At 33.4% G+C, this 20,486-nt stretch overlaps 1 protein-coding gene across 1 annotated transcript in view; it reads left to right on the forward strand.

Annotated features, from left to right (window-relative positions):
- gogo (thrombospondin-1 like protein golden goal) overlaps positions 1-20,486 on the forward strand; it is a 73,348-nt gene that overhangs the window by 33,688 nt on the left and 19,174 nt on the right. The window contains exons 2-7 of the mRNA XM_089703226.1: positions 8,849-8,941; positions 13,626-14,257; positions 15,211-15,342; positions 19,132-19,310; positions 19,672-19,811; positions 20,077-20,213. Coding sequence (XP_089559352.1) covers positions 8,893-8,941; positions 13,626-14,257; positions 15,211-15,342; positions 19,132-19,310; positions 19,672-19,811; positions 20,077-20,213 — 1,269 coding nt within the window. The 5' untranslated portion in view covers positions 8,849-8,892. The remainder of the gene's footprint in view (positions 1-8,848; positions 8,942-13,625; positions 14,258-15,210; positions 15,343-19,131; positions 19,311-19,671; positions 19,812-20,076; positions 20,214-20,486) is intronic.

A 20,486-nucleotide genomic window follows, 5' to 3' on the forward strand; every position in this document is an offset into this window, starting at 1 on the left:
GATTATTAAATCATTTAATATCTTGACGTTTGAACCGTCTTAATTAATATCTATATCACATAATATCGAATGTTACATAACGATTTGAAATTAAAGACTTTAAATGCGAATTATTCATTCTACATAATACATGGGTACCACCAGAAGGAAGATACCAGGGCCTTTGGAAGGCTTACAGGGGGACTTGGGGACACAGGTCCAACACGCAGAGGCCCTTTAGAGAATTTAATGTGTTGTGGGACACCAGCCGCAGCCTGCCCATGACTGCACTATAGAGATACTGCAACCCTGGGCAGTCCGCGGCTATATACAGGGTGTAATCGTTAAGTGTGCACAGGCGATTATTCCGTAACTATTACAGATATCAAAAAACTTTAAACTGATATCGAAAGTACTTAACCTAATGAGTAAAATGGCCATAATAAATTTTAAAAAATAATACGAGAAATATCTAAAAAATTAACTTTAAACCCTCCCATACATTTAGTATGAGATATGAATATCCCATGTACATGGGTTGATCCAAAAGTAATGATAATCAATATTAAACAAGGTTAACATTACAGTTAAAATAATTATGTATTTCTCTAGATAGTCTTCTAACTAGATAATATACTTCGATATTTTTTTTCCTTAACTTAGAAAAAAAAGCTTTGACTTCATCTACAAAAACCCCTCAAAATCGGCCATCACTTCGCTGTCGTCTTAAAATTTCTTGTATCGACGGTGTTTCTTGTGCCAAGGTAAGAGATAGAATTAACTAGGAGCTAGATCTTACAAACAGGGTGGGTGTTCAAGCATTTTCAATGCCGATTTTTGATTGGCAGCCATCGCAACTGACGCTTTGTGATCTGGTGCGTTGTCTTGGTGAACCAACATTCAAGACCGAAGTTTGCCATGTCTCTTTTTCTTACTAACCTACCCGCAATCTTTTAATTTGGTCTGTGTAGTAAGAGCCCTGTGTAGTAGTGGCTACCTTCTTAAAATATTCCACATTTCTTCAGCGTCCCAAAAAACTACGGCTTTAATCTATCCCACTAATTTTCACTTTGAAAATCTTCACCGTCACTTTGGAAGCTCGCATCCAGGCCATTGATTGTTTCTTGGTTTCAGCATAAACATGGTGAACCCAGGTAACGCCCATGGTCACAAATCGTGACAAAAAATTATCCTGATCTCATTAAAAATTTAGAAATTCACCCTCTAAATGTCGAATCGTTGTTTCTTCTTTTCGTCGGGAAACATTCTGGCTCGCACTGTTCACATTAAAATTAATGTTAATACTTGGAAACGTGGCCTGTAGATATAATTATTTTGTGATAACTTAGTGATTACATGAGCAAGCATAAAACATTTATTTTATATTTTTATGTGCACAGGAAATACCCAATTATCATTACTTTTGGATCAACCAATACATTTAATATGAAAGATTTTAGCTTTTTTTTTTTTGTTTTTTTGGTTTTCTGCTTTAATTACTTCGCAAATTTGGAGGGAAGTTCATTTAGAAACTGTAAATAGACCTCCTCATTGTATTGCACAATAAGGACGTCACTTCGAAAATCTACTATGAATACAAAATGTATAGGAAATAAATTGTATGGGAGCGTTTAATGTAACATTTTTGGTTATTTCTCGTTTTATTTTTAAAAATTTATTATGGCCATTTTACTCATTAGGTTAAGTACTTTCGATATCAGTTTAAAGTTTTTTGATATCTGCAATAGTTACGGAATAATCGCTTGTGCACACTTAACGATTACACCCTGTATATATTTTGCATGACGTTTTTATAATAATTTAATTACTCAATTACTACTTTAAGGGCCGATTTTTCAATGCTTGGATAAAACTTATTCGTCGAATAATGTATAAAACTACCATTTTAAAAACGTTTTCTAATTGCCCGTATTTGTATAGGATAAGTTTTATCCAAGCATTGAAAAATCGGCCCTAAATGTTGCACTTTAATTATTACTTTACTGATACAGACAGAAGAACAATCATACAACAACACAATATACAATTAATTTAAGGTATAATTTTTATTTTATGTTAGTTTTATATGTAACTTTCAAAAAAGAGCTCATAATTATTATAACTTTTTTATAAACTGAATTAACTTACACACACATAAAGAGACTCATACACAGAGTAAGAGCAAAATCAAAATGGTTAAATAATATAGATTAATTTCAGTTTTACTATTATAATAATATGCCAAGTAAAACCATACAACATCCGTACTGTTAATCCCAAGACAAGCACCTGCCTACGTCTAATGTCCGAACAAGAAACCATTTGTCTATTAAGTAACTGTCCCGAATATTAATGGTGCAGTAATTACGTCTATTATACTGCTATTATACTGTGAATAATTGTTTCGTATATTTCAAATGTTCTTTGGTCAATTAATGTACCGTTTTAGTAATTTATACTATAATTTATAGCTGAAGTTTGTTTGTTTGAACGCGCTAATCTTATAAATAAATAAATTCTCAAATTAGACCAGTAGTCTAATTTGACTGATAGATAATCCATTTATCGAGGAAGACTGTAGGCTATAATATATCATCAGGCTAAGACCAATACGAGCGGAACAATACGGGTAAAAACGCGGGACACAGTTAGTATCTTGAATAAATAGTATTATTACTTATAATTTTTGGAATGTAGTGGTATTTATTCCAAATTTATTTATGTAGGTTCTTGATAAGAAGCAATTAATAAATGTATATTGAGATAAATTCACATAAAATACATACATACGTGTAGTTTATCCAACTTTCTTATCTTATAAAGAGAATCGACTAGACGCTGAAAAACAAATTGAACTAAAGCTCAACTACGCAAAAACTTCACTGCGATCAACATAAAAACATAATTGACTTCAAACACATACCCTATCTTATTTATCAGTACATTTTCACGAAAATTAACACTTAATATAACCACAAAACTGCATTACAAATAATGCAATGAACCTGCAATCAAACTGCATTTACGATATAAGGCATAATTAATCAAGAACGTTCTTTTGCGTGTAACACGAGATTCGAGAAACTTAATTTCAAGGACTTTATTAGATTTTAGTATCTATCACGGTTAACTTTTAAATGAACTGAAAATGCAAATCATTTAATGTTTTTAAAGAGGGTAAATAATGTATTCGATGAAGAGGCGTCTACAGTTGTAGACAATTTTGCACATAACGTTACTTTCACGCGGTTTATAGTTTGTTTTGTTTTTAAAATGTGGTACGAAATTGTTATTACTTCTTTAATGTTCAACGTCTGGTTATGACATTATAGTATACTAGCGGTCCGCCCCGGCTTCGCCCGTGGTACATATTTACGATTTCTCTACATAAGAACCATCCTCGTAGTTCAAGGAATATAATAAAAAAAGAATTATCGAAATCGGTTCAGCCGTTCACACGTGATGCCGTGACAACTCGAAGCGGGTTTCATTTTTATATATAGATAAACAATCCAAGTACATACATATTATATGTTGTAAAAGTATATTGTTGAAACAGATCAAAAACATTATATCTTTACGACCCGGCTCTACTTTTATAATTTTTTTATTCTAGACAATTCAATAAAATAAAAATCTTTCAATTCAACAGTTCTTGGTTAATTTAACTTTATTTTATTAATAGAATGTAAGTTATATTATTATGTCTATTATTCATTAATCTCAAATACGAAACAAGATTAGATCTCATGTAAACATCGGGTACTAAATAAGCCTCCCACAAAGTTACAAGTACTTTGGGAATTAACTAACAGCGTAGTACATTACTGATAATATACTAAATAGCAGCCCAGAGGGAGTGAATACCTACCTATGTTATAAATAGCATCGAAATTTAGAAGGCTATATCATATAGGATACATAAAACTGTTTCTTCTGTTATTTTTGCATATTACACCAAAAGTAGAGTGCGCCTGGGTACTTCTCTACCCTGTAAATAATATGCATGTTTTTTATGCTATTGTTATATTGCTAGGTTTCCGCCCGCGGCTTTACCCGTGTAGTCAAAAGAAAATTCCAATGGGTATGAGATGTAATTCCGCGGCATATAGTAGCCTATGTCACTTTCTAGCATCCTATCTTCAGATACTTACAAAAAATTTATATTTTGAAACATTTCACATATTTAACCGCTCAGTTACGCTTGACATGAACGTGACGAAGAAACAAAGAAACAAAAATAATCAAACAAACACACTTTCGAATTTATTATATTACTAGAGGTCCGCCCCGGCTTCGCCCGTGGTACATATTTCGCAATAAAAGGTAGCCTATGTCCTTTCTCGGGTATCAAAATATCTCCATACCAAATTTCATGCAAATTGGTTCAGTAGTTTAGGCGTGATTGAGTAACAGACAGACAGACAGAGTTACTTTCGCATTTATAATATTAGTATGGATAATATTGCTGAAAACTGTAGGTGTAGTGTTTCTTTAAGCTTTTCATGGATAAACTATAACAAATACGATCTTCAGGCAGTCAATTAGCTACTTAGCTACTAACATAGCTCTTCTAACAACCAATCCAGTATATTTATTTGTATTCAAAACACTCATGTAACAGTACAAAAGTTGTTAACGAGGCGGTTGACATCTTCATAATGAGAAAACTTGCTAAGTAACTCTCACCTGAAGTTTCATACAATGGTTAGAGTGCTTCATTCGATCACCGTCGGATTGAAACTGATTTTAGTTGAACTTATGGATTAGCAGAAAGCTGTAAGATATGGGGTAGTTTTAAAAGAGTTTCTGTGGAAAATAAAGACTTTTAAAGGATTTTAATCGCGATTTTAGTTTCTCGTTATTAATTATTCTAATTAACACAATCTTTCTAACGTTTTACAGCTTTACAGATTCTATGAATTAAATCAATTTACTGATTAGGCATCTTGAATATACGCTTTTTTTTACCATCATATAATATAACATAATCTAGATTTAAATATACTTCTATAGATGTTAAGGTTAGCCACAAACAACTTATGAGTTGGTATCATAAGTTGTTTGTGGCAGAAGTGAAATATGTAGAATTTCACCTAAAAAAAAAGCTTCAGTTTAAATTATCAAAAATAAAATTTGCGCAATGGTCTCAATGTTTAAGGCGACGCTTTATTTAATGAGTAATTAACTTATTAATGGGCTTTTTAAAACGTTACGACCCGGGAAAGGCTTTTTATTTCAAGCCTTTTCTCACGAGAATTATATTCATAATTCATAAAAATTATACAAAAATAGATACATTTCCCAGGTGAGTTTAAAGTAAATTAATTAATTACTAGTCGTTTGTCCCGGCTCTGCCCGGGTTCACGACAAAAAATAAAGAGGAAATGTGTGAATACTGAGGAATAATGTACCTTTGTAATGGTGAATGAATTTTTAAATCTGTTTAGTTGTTTTTGAGTTTATTTGTTACAAACATTCAAAAATCTTTATAATTTATGATATTTTATACATAGAATAGATTAGGTATAAAATTAGTACTTAAATAGAAATTACTTGGTTTTCTCTCAATTTACGTATCACTAAGTAAAATATTAGGAGAGCCTTCGTAGTTGATTTAATTTCTTTAAAGTAAATCAAGATACAATAATTAATACAGTTTAAAATACACGATTACTAATGATATTATTGTATTGTCACCGATCGTTGATTAGTGTAGGTACATACACAAAGTTTGAGTTGAATCTGTCCGTGAAAATCGAATCTGAAGGAGTTGTATATGTTACAGTCAAAACCCTTAACCAGTCAAAAACCTTATTGACCGGTAAAATTAGTCAATAAGGTTATTGACTAGAGGTGTCGGTCAAAACCGTTATTGACTGAGGTTTTGACTGTAACATGTATATTGTATATACAAACATACAGGTGAAGCTAGTAAATGCGTTTTAAAAAATCTAACCTGACGAACTCTACACTTAACGATCAAGTATTGAAAATATCAGTTATTAAATGCTGAATCTAATTTAATTATCAATAATGATTTCATTTAAACCTCAACAATATTGGTCGTGCGAGAACTGTTCTGTGGTTAACCGAATGCACGCAAAATGTAATTGTAATGACTGCACAAATTAAAAATGTAACTATGAAATGTGTGTATAAAATGTATGTACAAATTAAATAAAAATTATTTTGTTTTAACTTGTGGGTCTATGTTTGATACCCATAGATGAATTTATTTCAGTGTGTTCTTTTATACAAATACTTATTTATCTTTGTTATTAGGAGATGTGAAGAGAACATCATATTAAGAGTAAAGTTGTTTTGATGATATTCAGAATTCAGATGTCGTTGAAGCCTGACGGAGCATAAAATACAATTACCTATTGTAGTAAGTGTGAAGTCCCATGTCCCCTAGTGGTGTAAGGGGCAGATGCATTATACATCTGTTTCACTGATCGATTTTATTTAGGGACAAGTAGGTGATCAGCCTTCTGTGTCCTGCCAGACCGAGACATTTTTTTTTCTTCGTCTCCACCGGGAATCGAACCCAGGACCCCTCGGTTCTACGCTCAAGCGTCAACCACTGTACCAAGGAGGTCAAAGAAATTTAATGGCCACTCCTAATCTCTATTTTACATATTAAGTACTAGTTTTCCTCTCCCTTTGTCCGCTCTATCTAAAACTTACCAAACTACTTTCGATTCGCATCAAAATCCGTCAAGTATTTTAAAAATCTATGTATATTGGCATATATTATGTTACATATAGCCTTTATATATAGCTATACTAGCTTTCCGCCCGCGGCTTCGCCCGCGTTTTCAGAGAAAAACCCGTTCCCGTAGGATTTCCGGGATAAAACCTATCCTATGTCCTTTCTCGGGTATCAAAATATATCTATACCAAATTTCATGCAAATTGGTTCAGTAGTTCAGGCGTGATTGAGTAACAGACAGACAGACAGAGTTACTTTCGCATTTATAATATTAGTATGGATGGTAGTGTTTCCTTCTTATACATATAAACATGTTTCATTATTAAGCCTGTACATGAACCATGCCCCAAATACAGAATTAATTAATGAAGTTATGTTCTTGTTTCAGTTATTCAATTCAATCATTCCTAAAAGCAGTGTTTTAGCGTAAATAATGGGCTCGGTCAGTGGCCATGTTGATTTGTAGCGGCCATATTTCATCCTGGGCTTATTGAATGTTCTCTGCCACTTCATTTAGTTTAGTTATCTTTGGTCAAGTTATTCCTGTTTGTATATTATAATCTTACAGATAGTGGGAAATTAATAACAGTTCATCACTAAACTAGTTTGTTATATTATCGTCAAATATAAAAAAAAATATTTTGTATTGAAAAGGAACAATATTATCAAGAGTTTATCGATGTTTTAAGTTAAGATTTATATCAGTTTTCCCGTGTTCTACTCGCGAAAAAATTTTATGAGTATAGGTCTAAATAATCAGTTTTATATTCCTCAGATAATATATTATTATTATACTCTTTCATAACCACAGTTGTAGGAGCAACGACGACTACTTGATAAAAATCAACTGATTGTTCTATAACGATAAAATTAAATTATTTTAGTCGAAGTAAAATTAATACCTAATGGTATTTATTTAATAATATATGCATAACATTATAATTATGTTTGCAACTGTTGTATAAGTCTATTTGTATCCCTAGATTAAGAAGCGATTACTTCAACACAGAAGACTCAAAATATGTTAATTAAAAATTTACCAACGGCATTGAAATGTGTCCTTAGTTTAGTATCTATGTCACCAAGCTTTGAATTAATTTTCCCTTAGTTTCTCACTAATCCCTAGATTAGTGAGGGCATAATCACTAATATTCACGTTTAATCGTTCGAACACAAACATCAAACGGAATATGAACCAGTTGCGAATTTATGAAAGTCGTAATCCGGTCGTAGCCGGCTGTAGCAGGTTATATCCGGATATAACCGGTTATTACTGGCCCGGACCGGTCAATATTAGTTTGAATTGCTGTTTGTATGTTAGGCTCTTGATTAATAGATGTCGCTTGTAATTTCAATGTAAGATTAGCACAACCGTTGCATTGTTCTGTAATATGTATTACCTAAATTTTACTAAATTAGGGCATTAATTGCATTTTTAAACATTTTTATTGCTATTTACTAAGGAGCTTATTACGCAGCTCCGTATGTCCACAAGCGTGTAATACTTTGTTATTAAATGTATAATATTTTGTTACATATTCTATAGACACAGTAAATGGAAAACGTATAGTACAGAAACTAAAACTTAATTGCCTAACGGTGTATGTACATCAAAAGAACAGAACGCTAGAGTTAGAGAAAGAGCATTATTTCGTGATCTTTTAGTGTGAACGAAAACTCGTATTCAGTGTTGTTAAGTATTAGAACATTACATAGAATATTTTCGAACGCACTAAGAACAATGAAAAAATGCTCTACGCCTGTTTACACTAAGAGAATTTGATATAGTGGCGTTAGAACGACCATTCGCTCGTTTGATGTAAATGCACCGTTGTGTGTGTGTTAGTGAACTGTACGTATTTACTGTGGTATGGCTGTGATCTATTAATTAATTATTTGAATTATCTTATCTTTTTTTTTTATCTTTATGATGCGCCCTCGCTTTTTAACAATGTTTTACATGTCCTTTATTTTTGTGTTTGCCTGGAAGAGATTGCTTTTAAGCAATAAGGCCGCCTATTGTACACTTTTCAATTTTATGTATTCATTTATTTTAAATTTCTCTTACATGTACAATGAAGTGTCATAAATAAATAAATAAATCTATGTTATACAAGCAATAACTTTATTAAATATGATATTATTTTGTTACAGAAACTATGGCTGGGCGGAGGGTAGATTGATGGCGCGGTGACGCGATGTGCCGCGCGCACATCGCCGCTGTCTTGCGGCTACTGGTTTTGGCTGGTTAGTGTTTTTTAATCTACAACAATCTTAATATATATATATATAAATCTCGTGTCACAATGTTTGTCCTCAAAGGACTCCTAAACCACTTAACCGATTATAATAAAATTCGCACACCATGTGCAGTTCGATCCTACTTGAGAGATAGGATAGTTTAAACATGTGTGGACGGGGTGGACCGCTAGTAATATTATAAAGATGAAAGATTTGATTGTAATGTATTTTAATCAGTACTGAACGAGTCTCATATTATTTAAATAGTGATAGGGTTACTTTTTATACAGAGAGATTTATAGATTTTAATTTATAAAGTCTAGCATCGCATTGGTGGGATGAACCAGGTTTGAATCTCGCCTTACTTTTTTTTCTATAAATACTCATCATTCATCAATTTTATTTCGCTACAAACTACCTACAAGTATGTACTTTAACACCTCAATAAAATTGTTACTAAGCGAAAAAGTACCTTAGCACACTTGAAATAGAATCTAAATTCCCCAAACCCGCTAGCCGCCGGTCAAGTTACTCCATAAATCTTTTAACAAAAACATTAGCAAGCGAAAAAGTATTTTATTCACCGCAACCCCTTGTATAAATTATCAAGTCGACGTAAACAAAGGCTTTGAAAAACAACGTTTTATGATAACAGATCAAAATATGGTTTTGTCCACACTAGCGTTTATTTAACATTTTGTAATTCATGGAAAATTTGTATTGTTTAGTTTATGTACAATGTCTTTGTACAATTATTATTGTATCTGTTAAATTACAAAGGCTTTTTTAGCATAATTGGCACAAAACATGTTAGATCTAAGATACTAAATCCTAGATCTATTATGTTTTTGTAACGATATTATGTGCAGATGACTAAAAAATCGTCTTATATTGGCAATTGGCAAAGCAAAAAAAATGCAATGCATAAGCTTGCTTGAATGCTTGCATAGCTTAGTAATCATTTGTTAAATATCAACACTTATATACAAATAATGATACTCCTGGTAATTATTTAATTTGAATTGCTAATTAGTTCTAAGAAAAACGTCGCGTTTCAGTCGTTCGCGTGTAAATGCCCTAAGGGCGGAGAGCAGACACATTTATTTAGTCTGTAATACACGCAAAGCCAAAGCTACCAATAACGCTTATGAATGGATTATTTTAGTAATACCTCCGTCTGGTAACGTTGATTTTGAAAAGTGTGTTTTTATTTATTTAAACTAACAATAACAATAAATGGGATTGAGTAATGACAACAATTTATTTATTCAATATATTATAATATCATCTTGATACGGATGTCAAGTCTAGATCACCGTATTTTTTCGTTTTTCCAGCACACTTTGCCTTATTTAAGTGCCATTTTTAAATAGTGTAGCAATACACACTTTGCTTTATATAAGTGCCATTTTATAGTGTAGCAATAATTTTTATTCCGTTTATTACGTAATATCTAGCATATAACAAAAGCATCTTATCAATGAGCAAAGCATAATATAACAACACAACATAATATGACATTAGCATGTCAATGATGAAAGCCGCTTTTGCCGCTTACAAAAACCCCTCAAAACGGTCCAAGTTTCCCCAACAAATGAGTGAAAATAGAATAAAGACGTAATCAACAATCTCTAACGACACTTTGATCTCATAAGACGACATAAATCTTTTTCCCGCCACACTTATACACCGTAAAATGTATTTCGCAAATAAAACTTGCAATTTATATCAGCTTCCTGAATTAATGGTACATCTTAATTTATGTTAACCAATTTACGTTGACCCATCACTTCACAACTTCAGTTTGTGGGTAATTTCAGAGGGCGCTCAAAACGTAGGGGTCAAGTTATACTGGTTAGCTGAAGACGCAACAATTTCTGCGGTCTGAAAATGTAAGACATTTCGGGCGTTAAATTATATTTGTTTATCCCTTTATTCTGAGCTCTGATTAATATTATTGTTCCTGAATACTTAAGCTAATAATTGTGTTTAATGAGTTCTTTGTATTTGTATGGTTTATAATTTACTAGCTTTCCGCCCGCGGCTTCGCCCGCATTTTCAAAGATAAACCCGCATAGTTCCAGTTTCCGTGGGATTTCCGGAATAAAACCTATCCTATGTGTTAATCCAAGTTACCCTCTATATGTGTACTAATATTCATTGTAATCGGTTCAGTAGTTTTTGCGTGAAAGAGTAACAAACATCCATGCAAACTTTCACATTTATAATATTATTAATAATTTATATTGATACAAAATTTTATTAACAAACTTACCTGTAATTGTATTTGTATGATGATAGAGTGTTTTTGAAAACGAAGAGAAAATTCGTTTACTTAGGATAATCTCAATAAACAGTAGGAAACCCTTTTATTGTTATTGAAGAAAACAAACTTAAGGTATTTCTACCTGAAACAATTGATATACATAACTGGCTGAGCCCCGCGGTTTTACCCGCAGTGCTCCGCTCTAGTTGGCTTTAGCATAATGATATTATATAGCTTATAGCCTTCCTCGATAAATGGGCTATCTAACACCGAAAAAATATTTCAAATCGAACCTGTTATTCCTGAGATTAGCGCGTTCAAATAAACAAACTCTTCAGCTTTATAATATTAGTATAGATGGAAGATTTTTTAATACAAGATTTCATATGAAATTTTAATTTTTACACTGTTTTTCCAACAATTTGTCATTTTCATGAATAACAATTTCTTCCTCGTCCCGTGAGAAATGTCCAAAATAATCAACATTGAGATTTGCGCAATTTTCATAATTTGACGACCGTGGGAATCGAGTTGAGCTTGAAGAAAATTTTTAAGTGAACATTTTTTATCGTGGGAGCAATATTGCATACGAGACTGCCTGGGACCTTAGATTTTTAAAGTTTACAGTGGCAATGTACATAATAAACTACTTAAACCTTTTGCTTGGTACGATTTAGCTAAATAGAAGTTAAATTAGGTAGGATAGTGTTGGTGTCGTAAATAAGTAAGAGACGGGCATAAATTATTTTACCTAAAATTTTATTAATTTTTCCTTGCCTAGAAAACGTCAAATATTTTCACAGAAGCGTTTTAACTTTTTAGTTATATACTAATTATAGTGGCTGTTGTCCCCTAATTTTAACACGATAAAACATTTTTCATCTATTATTTTAAGGTTTAAACAGCATTTGATTGAACGTGAGATTTTACGAATATAACTATGTTTAAAATGGTATTTATGAATAACTAGATTTCCGCCCGCGGCTTCGCCCGCGTTTGCAAAGAAAAACCCGCATAGTTCCCGTTCCCGTGGGATTTCCGGGATAAAAACTATCCTATGTGTTAATCCAAGTTACCCTCTATATGTGTGCTAAATTTCATTGTAATCGGTTCAGTAGTTTTTACGTGAAAGAGTAACAAACATCCATACATCCATACATCCATACATCCTTACAAACTTTCGCCTTTATAATATATATTAGACTAGATTTCCGCCCGCGGCTTCACCCGCGTTTTCAATGGAAAACCCGCATAGTTCCCGTTCCCGTGGGATTTCCGGGATAAAACCTATCCTATGTGCTAATCCAAGTTACCCTCTATATGTGTGCTAAATTTCATTGTAATCGGTTCAGTAGTTTTTACGTGAAAGAGTAACAAACATCCATACATCCATACAAACTTTCGCCTTTATAATAGTATTAAGATAGATATATAGATAGATAAGTATTACCATGTATTACTATCTTATTAATTACTTTTTAAAAAATGAGCGTGTTTTCGAAATCACACGTCGCCAATTACTTCAATTTGAGATGTAGGTAATCTTTAACAAACATGATGACTTAATTACCAATCATCAATCATCCTGTCTACAAGGAGCACAGAATACTCCAAAGCGATAATACATAGTCCCTTCAATTCAATATCCAAAATTTAATTGAGATCCACAGCCAACGTTCTGTGAAAGATTAATCTCTGTCCTTTAGAACTGTTTTACACTCCATTAGAGCTCTGTTTGATTATTTTTCAACTTTATGAAACCTAGTTTTTACGTTCAAAGTGAAGACGGTAATGTTCAAGAACGCTTATGAATTTAAAGTGGTGTTCTAATGAAACCGCTGTAAGACAATTTATGGAAGAATTTAAGTAGATATATTTTATGAAAATGAAGTCTATGAATGAGTGATAGACATTTTATGCGCGAAATGAGCCTGCTAAAATGTTTTTAGTAAGAAATGAGCGTTATTGCTATCATTTTTATACTAAAACTCTGAAATACATTGTAAAGTTGTAACGAATTAAAAAAAAAACGGCAAAATTATAACGAAATGATACAAAACTAGATATCATTTCTCTTGAAGGTTAATCAATTTTAGATCATAATTTTGTATATTAAATTGGTCTATCGCAGTTTTATCTTTCTAAGAAATTTATATTGATTATAGCATTGAAAAGATGTTTATTCTGCTATTTGATACAATAATACGGAGCAAATCAGTTTCTGAAATACAATTCTATTCTAAGAATAATTATGTCTGAATTTAACTCATTTTACTGAAATAATAATCTTCTTATGAATCTACATAATAAATTAATTTCTAAAATACAATCCCAACTTAGTAGAACTTTGTATTGAATTCCTTTTAAAAATAATAATCTTATCTAGTCTGCTTTGAGATCTTTAAACAAAATATTAAATTACAGGTGGAGCATTCTTCGTAAATCCTTACACGAGCGAAGAACGCGTTGACCTCAACCAAGTATGGGTCGAGATACCCACGACCCTGGTCGCTTTGGGCGGGGACGTCCACATCTACGTCCGTGGCGCGACCGCTGGCAGCTTGCGCGTGCGCCTCGCCCGAGATGACGACGACGGACGCACCCTCCTAGCAACCATGCCATTAGCTTTAGACGCGGAAAGCCGACTCACCCTACCCTGTGGCTACTTCTCTAGAGGAGGCATTTACTACCTAGAAATTGTCGCTGACAAAGAAACCTTCCTCGACTTTGAAAATACCACCATCAATACCGTTAAAGTTAAGAGAGAAGTGTCCGATGGTGGAATCATGGAAACGGGGGATAGTGTGGTGAAATCCTGGAAGTTTGATGTTATGTGGCCGACAGCTAGCTTGGATGTCACTCCGGAACAAATTCAGACGTATCCTGAGAGGCAAGTGACAGCGATTCTGGAGTTCCCGAAGGTTGTGTGTACTCCAGTTCAGACGAGTGCAGATTTTTGGTTAGAACTTCTATACTGTGGCCATTCGAGTGGTGGCGCTGTGTTGTGCGATGGTAAAAATATCAGCTCGCACGCTCATGTACTCTATTCAGAACAGGTTGGTGAATTTATACAGAATTTAAAATGGTTTTTAAGCTATTGCATAGCTTCTATCGCGGGCCTTGAGCGCGGGGACCGAATCCAGAAATTTAGTAACGAAAAACCTCACGCTCCCCACTCCGACGGGCGCGGAGGTGTGGCTTGAATGCATAGCATGCAATAGCTTTACCGCGGCAGTCCCCAAGTGCCATACGTCTTTTTTTTTATTTCTAAGCATTCAGCATTCAGAGGTCGAGGGTTCGATTTCCACCCGGGGCAAATATTTGTGTGATGAATATAGATGTTTGCTCTGTGTCTGGAAGTTAAGTATCTATATACAATTACAAAAGTATGTTTATCAGTCATCTGATTTCCATAACACAAGCGAAAGCTTAGTATAGGATCAGATCGTGCCGTGTGTGAAAATTGTCTTGATAAATATTTATTTATTTAGTTAACTGTGATTTCACCACAAAAGATTTAACTCAGGTTTCTTAAAGGTACGTTACGTTTAAGAAATCTCAGTTAAATCTTTTGTGAAATAAATCTAAATGACAACGTGATGGAAGCAGTTGAAAGCTCTTTAGTAATTTGATTCAAGTGCAATGCAAATATTCAGGTGCAATTTCGCTAAATCCTCTAAAGGATTCACTATAATTAATACGAAGTTGTATATTTGAAAGAGGACGCTTAACCTTAAACTGTGGAATAAAGCCTCGTGAAATACAAATGAATCTTTTTGCTGTGTTTCTTAAATTCTTTTAAAGTTGAATTTGTTTTTAATAAAGCGAAATTATTTAGAAGAAGTAGGAAGAAGTATGTATATGAATATTTTTTTAGCTATACATTCGAAGATTTGAATTTTTTATTCATTTGCTCGTCTCTCATATTATAAAATATGTAAATTGTTTATAGTACTTGATTTTTACTTCAGACCCAATATTTTTTTACATAACTAATGTTTATCAACAGATGTACGGGTTCCCTGGTCGTAGAACCATGACACTACGCTGTGAACATTTCGGTCAGGCGGGAGACTATGCTTTAACATTGCGACCAGCAGCCGCAGCTGGTCCTCAAGACTTAGCTATGGCTTTTGTTAAGGTAAGGTTTTAATTATGTTTTCAATCATCTTTCTAACCAGCAATAATCTTACTTAGTATTGCATCGTTGATATTAATTAAGTTTTCATTCCCTATGGCAATTTTTTTTGTTTTGAATACATAGATTTTAATCAATCATAGATGACGAAGTTAAAATTATGATACAAACTGACAAAAATAATAATATTTGCTGACTTATTTTTACTGATGAACATATTTTAATCAGGTGTTATAATTATAGCTCGCACTAAATTAACAGCAGCTTATTTTACCTATCACCCATATAACGAAGCTATTCTAAAATTTAATAACATTACCTCATATTAATCCCATAAAACCACAACTCCGCAGCCACAAAACCCATTACAATATTCATAAAGCAGTTCATCGCTCAATCGGGCTCAGTTTATTATGCATCTGATCTCTTTACTTCGTCATAAAACTCCCGTAAACTCAATACAGGTTCTTCGCCATTTGTTTTGGAGTGGCCTCTCAATATTTCATCCAGACCCTTTATTTATTAGGATCTATCCGAACCGCGTAATGTGTAAAGTTTTGTTTATTGAGTTTTATCGCGTTGTGGATGAATTTTTACCTCTCCTTTTGGGCATTTACTTATTCATTGGCCGTTCCGTGTTAATATGGCGGTGACTATTTAAATTTCATTGTTTTAGGGATTCTGAAAGCATATTCATAACAGATTATGAAGATAACACTTTAATTTTTGTGTTGCATTACATAAAATAACATTATAAAGTTTGACGTGGAGCAGACATAACAAGGCGTTATATTAAAATGCAGTTAATATTGTATCATCACGAAAGATTCACATCCGTAGCCTCCTAAAAATAGAATCCCTCTCGTTTGTATAATTTACTCAATTATTTTCTGGTGTCTGGATGTTTATAAAATACGCATATTCATTGTTTATAAACAAGTTACGGCCCTGCCTTCATACGAAACTGATGAATACGCCGTTCGCACGGGAATAGAATGTTGGTCCGATTTCCCTGAGTTAGCATCCAAGCTTACGTCTTTATAATTATTAATGTATAAATTCATTCTTAAACTCCGGTCTGCATCGTGCAGACATGGGTGTAAAAGTCTCATTTTAGCCATTAAATGTAGTTTCTAAGTATATCTGAGTTTCTTTTGGGGCCTCCGGCTGTGGGAAATGTAATTGGCGCAGTCGGTAGGATCCTCAAAAAACGTGGCATAGATAGTAACCTTGCTATCGCTACGGAGCTGAGGATCCAGAATCTACGGTTTCTGCGGTATGGAGGCTAAATCAAACATCGATCCCAAAAAGTAACCAGATTAATAATTGGTAAGTACATAGAATAGTTCTGTGTTGCTTCCTTTCACTAGTTTATATTTTTAGTCCTAATTTCCTTTCCATGATTTTCCATCCGTGAAAGTCAAATTCCCAAGAGCACTACATTAAGTAAGGCTGCTCGTAGACTAGTTTTAGAAAAAAGTAGAGATTTATTTTAAAATTAACTAGATATAACTAGAACTTAGATTAACTAGAACTAGATTATAAAGTTATAGTGATTAGCCTAATTTCTTAATCAATGATAAATTAAATAAAATTACCGTTTCTGCTGCGCGATTTATTAATTCGAATTGCATACCTAAAATTGAGTAGGCATTCAAAATGCATTAATAAATAATTTCAGGATCAAAAAGACAAAACCACTCTATATAATAATTTGGCATTTGCGACACAATAATAATTCTACAAGCTTTACTTGCGGTTTATAGGAAGCCTTAGGTTCAAGAATTATTATATGATTTGCCGATTTTAATTGAAAAAGCGTTAAAAAATTGTGAAATATAAATTTTTCATTTCATTTCATTTAATATTTAGAATTTTTGTACGAAGAATAAATGCATCTTATTTACAGAATAAAAATAATTTTAATAATTAGTAAAAACTAAAAATGATAGAAAAGCATTTAAGTAATTCGAAACTCGTTAGAGGTTTACCTTTAACACAAAATTATTTGAAAATGCGTGAAATGAATATACACCAATTATATCCAACTGAGTACGGCCCTGACTTTTATTCCGAGAATTATTATTCGTATAGTGAATCGCCTTATCGGTATACATATGATCCGAACTTTACACACTATGCTTGTAATAGCTTTACTGACTGTGAAGATTAGGATCGATCATATTACCGGTATTAATTTGGATTACAAAAATGCTATAAAATATGACAATTTCATTTAAGCTTTTCAAAAAAAATCAGCATTCAGTTTATATCATCTAATGATGTAAAATAGCCGTCATAGTATTCTTTCTCAGATGGTGGAAAATCAAAAGAAAATTAATTTCACATTAATTCAATTCTTAAATAAAATAAACCTTATTAGATATGTTAAGTTCATCATTCAATGTTAGGTACGTATGGAAACAGTTAGAACATAGGAAGATGATTAAGAAATAAGGTTATCATTTATGATAAGAATAAAATATTAGAATTAAAATATAGGTAAGTAATATAAATTATAATATACTTAAGCCTGGATACTACTTTTCGAGTAAGCATATTGTAGTAATTTTTAAATTTCCATTAGTTTCTACAGATATTCTTGATTTATTTCATTTAGTTATTTTTCCAAATAAGAATAGGCAGGCCCTCATCCCTTCCTATCCCTATATAGCAACTAACAGTAACTTATTCTTGTACATAGAGGCTGAATGCCCGAAGTATAATATAATCGAAAAAAAAAATCAAATTCAGACGAAGCCGGACTGTATTCAGGACTTCATTCAGATTAAGAATCAAACCTTAAATGGTTCCTGCGAGACGACAGTTATTTCACTCTCAAAAGAAACGACGCAAGAATTAGATGAACGACATTACATACGTACTATCTTTATCACGCTCATCTAAAATTTCACTATAAATGCAAACGTGAGGACTTCGTGATACTCCAAGGTACATTCTTATTAACTATACCTACTGGATGTATACAGTACGAGTCGGAGAATTTCAAGACCTATAATGTAAATGACAAAATTAAGGAGCAGCCACTGACTGAAGATAAGCGGTACAGATATCAAGGACATAAGAAATAAATATACAAGATACGAAATTCTCAACTCAGTTAATTTGGAAGATTTGCACAAAATCCAATAGCAAGTTTTAATGCAAACCCCTATCGCTATAGAAAAGGATCCTGTAATATATCAAACCACTATCCCTATATACATAATTCTGGTTGGTGCAGTCTTAATTTTGGCCATTTGATACATGATGTGACGCAGATCGACACATACTTTATAGATTACCACAGATGAGCAGATGAGCCCCAGCTTCCAGCAACATTTTTTCACAAAATTCAAAACTGGTCGCTGAACTTCGGCGGGAGGAGTTACGGCCCTGCCTTCATACGAAACTGATGAATACGCCGTTCGCACGGGAATAGAATGTTGGTCCGATTTCCCTGAGTTAGCATCCAAGCTTACGTCTTTATAATTATTAATGTATAAATTCATTCTTAAACTCCGGTCTGCATCGTGCAGACATGGGTGTAAAAGTCTCATTTTAGCCATTAAATGTAGTTTCTAAGTATATCTGAGTTTCTTTTGGGGCCTCCGGCTGTGGGAAATGTAATTAACATTTATGAATGTTTATGTTTTAATACTTGTTATTTATTTGTAGATGATGATGTGATATAACTCCACGTATCTCGTTTCTCCTATACAACCAGCAAAATATAGGATGGAAATAAAACTAATTAATTATGTAGTTACAATGTAAATCTTATTCTGCCAGGCGGATTGGTCAGACCAATTCGTACTCAACGTCCATGGTGGCTCCGTGTTTCCATGCGGGGACGGCGTGCGAGTCCTCTTTCAGTACCCCGAGTGCGTGCTGGACGGTGCTGACCGGGTGCGCGTGTTCGGTCGTGACGCCGAGCGGCTGAGATACGTGGCCGAGCGGCGGGTGCGGCGGTAAGTTGGATAATAATATATTTTTTATGTCAAGATCTCGAAAATTGCTTCGATCAAGTTATCAATATAACAGATTTTTTTTGCTAGCTTAAACAATGTTTGTATTTAATAGTTTAAATTTTTAACCTACCACTTTAAACAAATAGATTAATTGACAATCCTTATATTGATTCAAATATTGTCTGGCAGAGATCGCTTATCAGTGATAAGACTTTCACTTTTATTATAATAATATAATGTGTGGTAGATCATTAATTATTCTTTGTGTATAAATTGCGTGTAAAGCGTGTAAAGCGTATTTTTTTAATACTTAAGTACATTAACATATTATATTTTTTATGTTGTTATATTCTTTATGCAGTGGTCAACACACAGCAACATTCGACTGCCGTCTCTTCAGCGAGCGGTATCCAGAGTACTGCTTCGTATACGTGTCGCAGGCTGTCACGGGCGCGGTCGCGGATGTACGGATGGACTGCCTACCAACGCTGCCTTTATCAGGTATGATAATACTGTAAATATAGCTATAATTTTAAAGCTTCTTTGTTGCTACGGAAAATAAAAGGATGTTTCAAATTTAGCTTCACGATTGAACAAATTTTGAAGTGAAACTTTTTTAGGCGCGTTGAGAGTAAAATTTCAAGGTCGCAGCAATACCGTCATGGAGTAAGGCGACGATTTTGGTATCTTTGAACCATGCCAAAGAAGTTTCACTTCTGACACGTGTGCTCCACACACACGCTCTTTATTTTTATTTATTAACTAGACGGTGGTGCTGGGGGTTGGGGAGAATGGTCTCCCTGGTCAGCGTGCCCTGCGCCCGCGCACTGTTCCACGCGCACGCGAAGCAGGCATCGCTTCTGCGACTCCCCTCCACCCGCTTATGGAGCTAAGTACTGTGAGGTATGTACTGAATTACATGTCTTTTATGAAGTTTGGTGTAAATGTACCCGATTATATTATGTGTGTTGGTATAATCCAACTAATGGAAAGATGTTTATGTGTACAATGACTTGTATTTAAAAATGTTTCAGATGGTTTAACACTGTGTAATATACAAAGTAAAATACAAAATATAAGACATTAATTAATGTAAATATCCATCCATGTTCTTTGCATACTTGAACACTTATAAAATATGTTGCATTGTTAGTTGTTTACTTATTTCTATTCGTA

Source organism: Colias philodice, chromosome 14 (genome assembly GCF_061535455.1).
Source record: "Colias philodice isolate Cphi_HAF_F1 chromosome 14, ilColPhil1 Martin Lab GWU primary, whole genome shotgun sequence".
In the NCBI taxonomy this organism is placed as follows: Eukaryota; Metazoa; Arthropoda; class Insecta; order Lepidoptera; family Pieridae; genus Colias; species Colias philodice.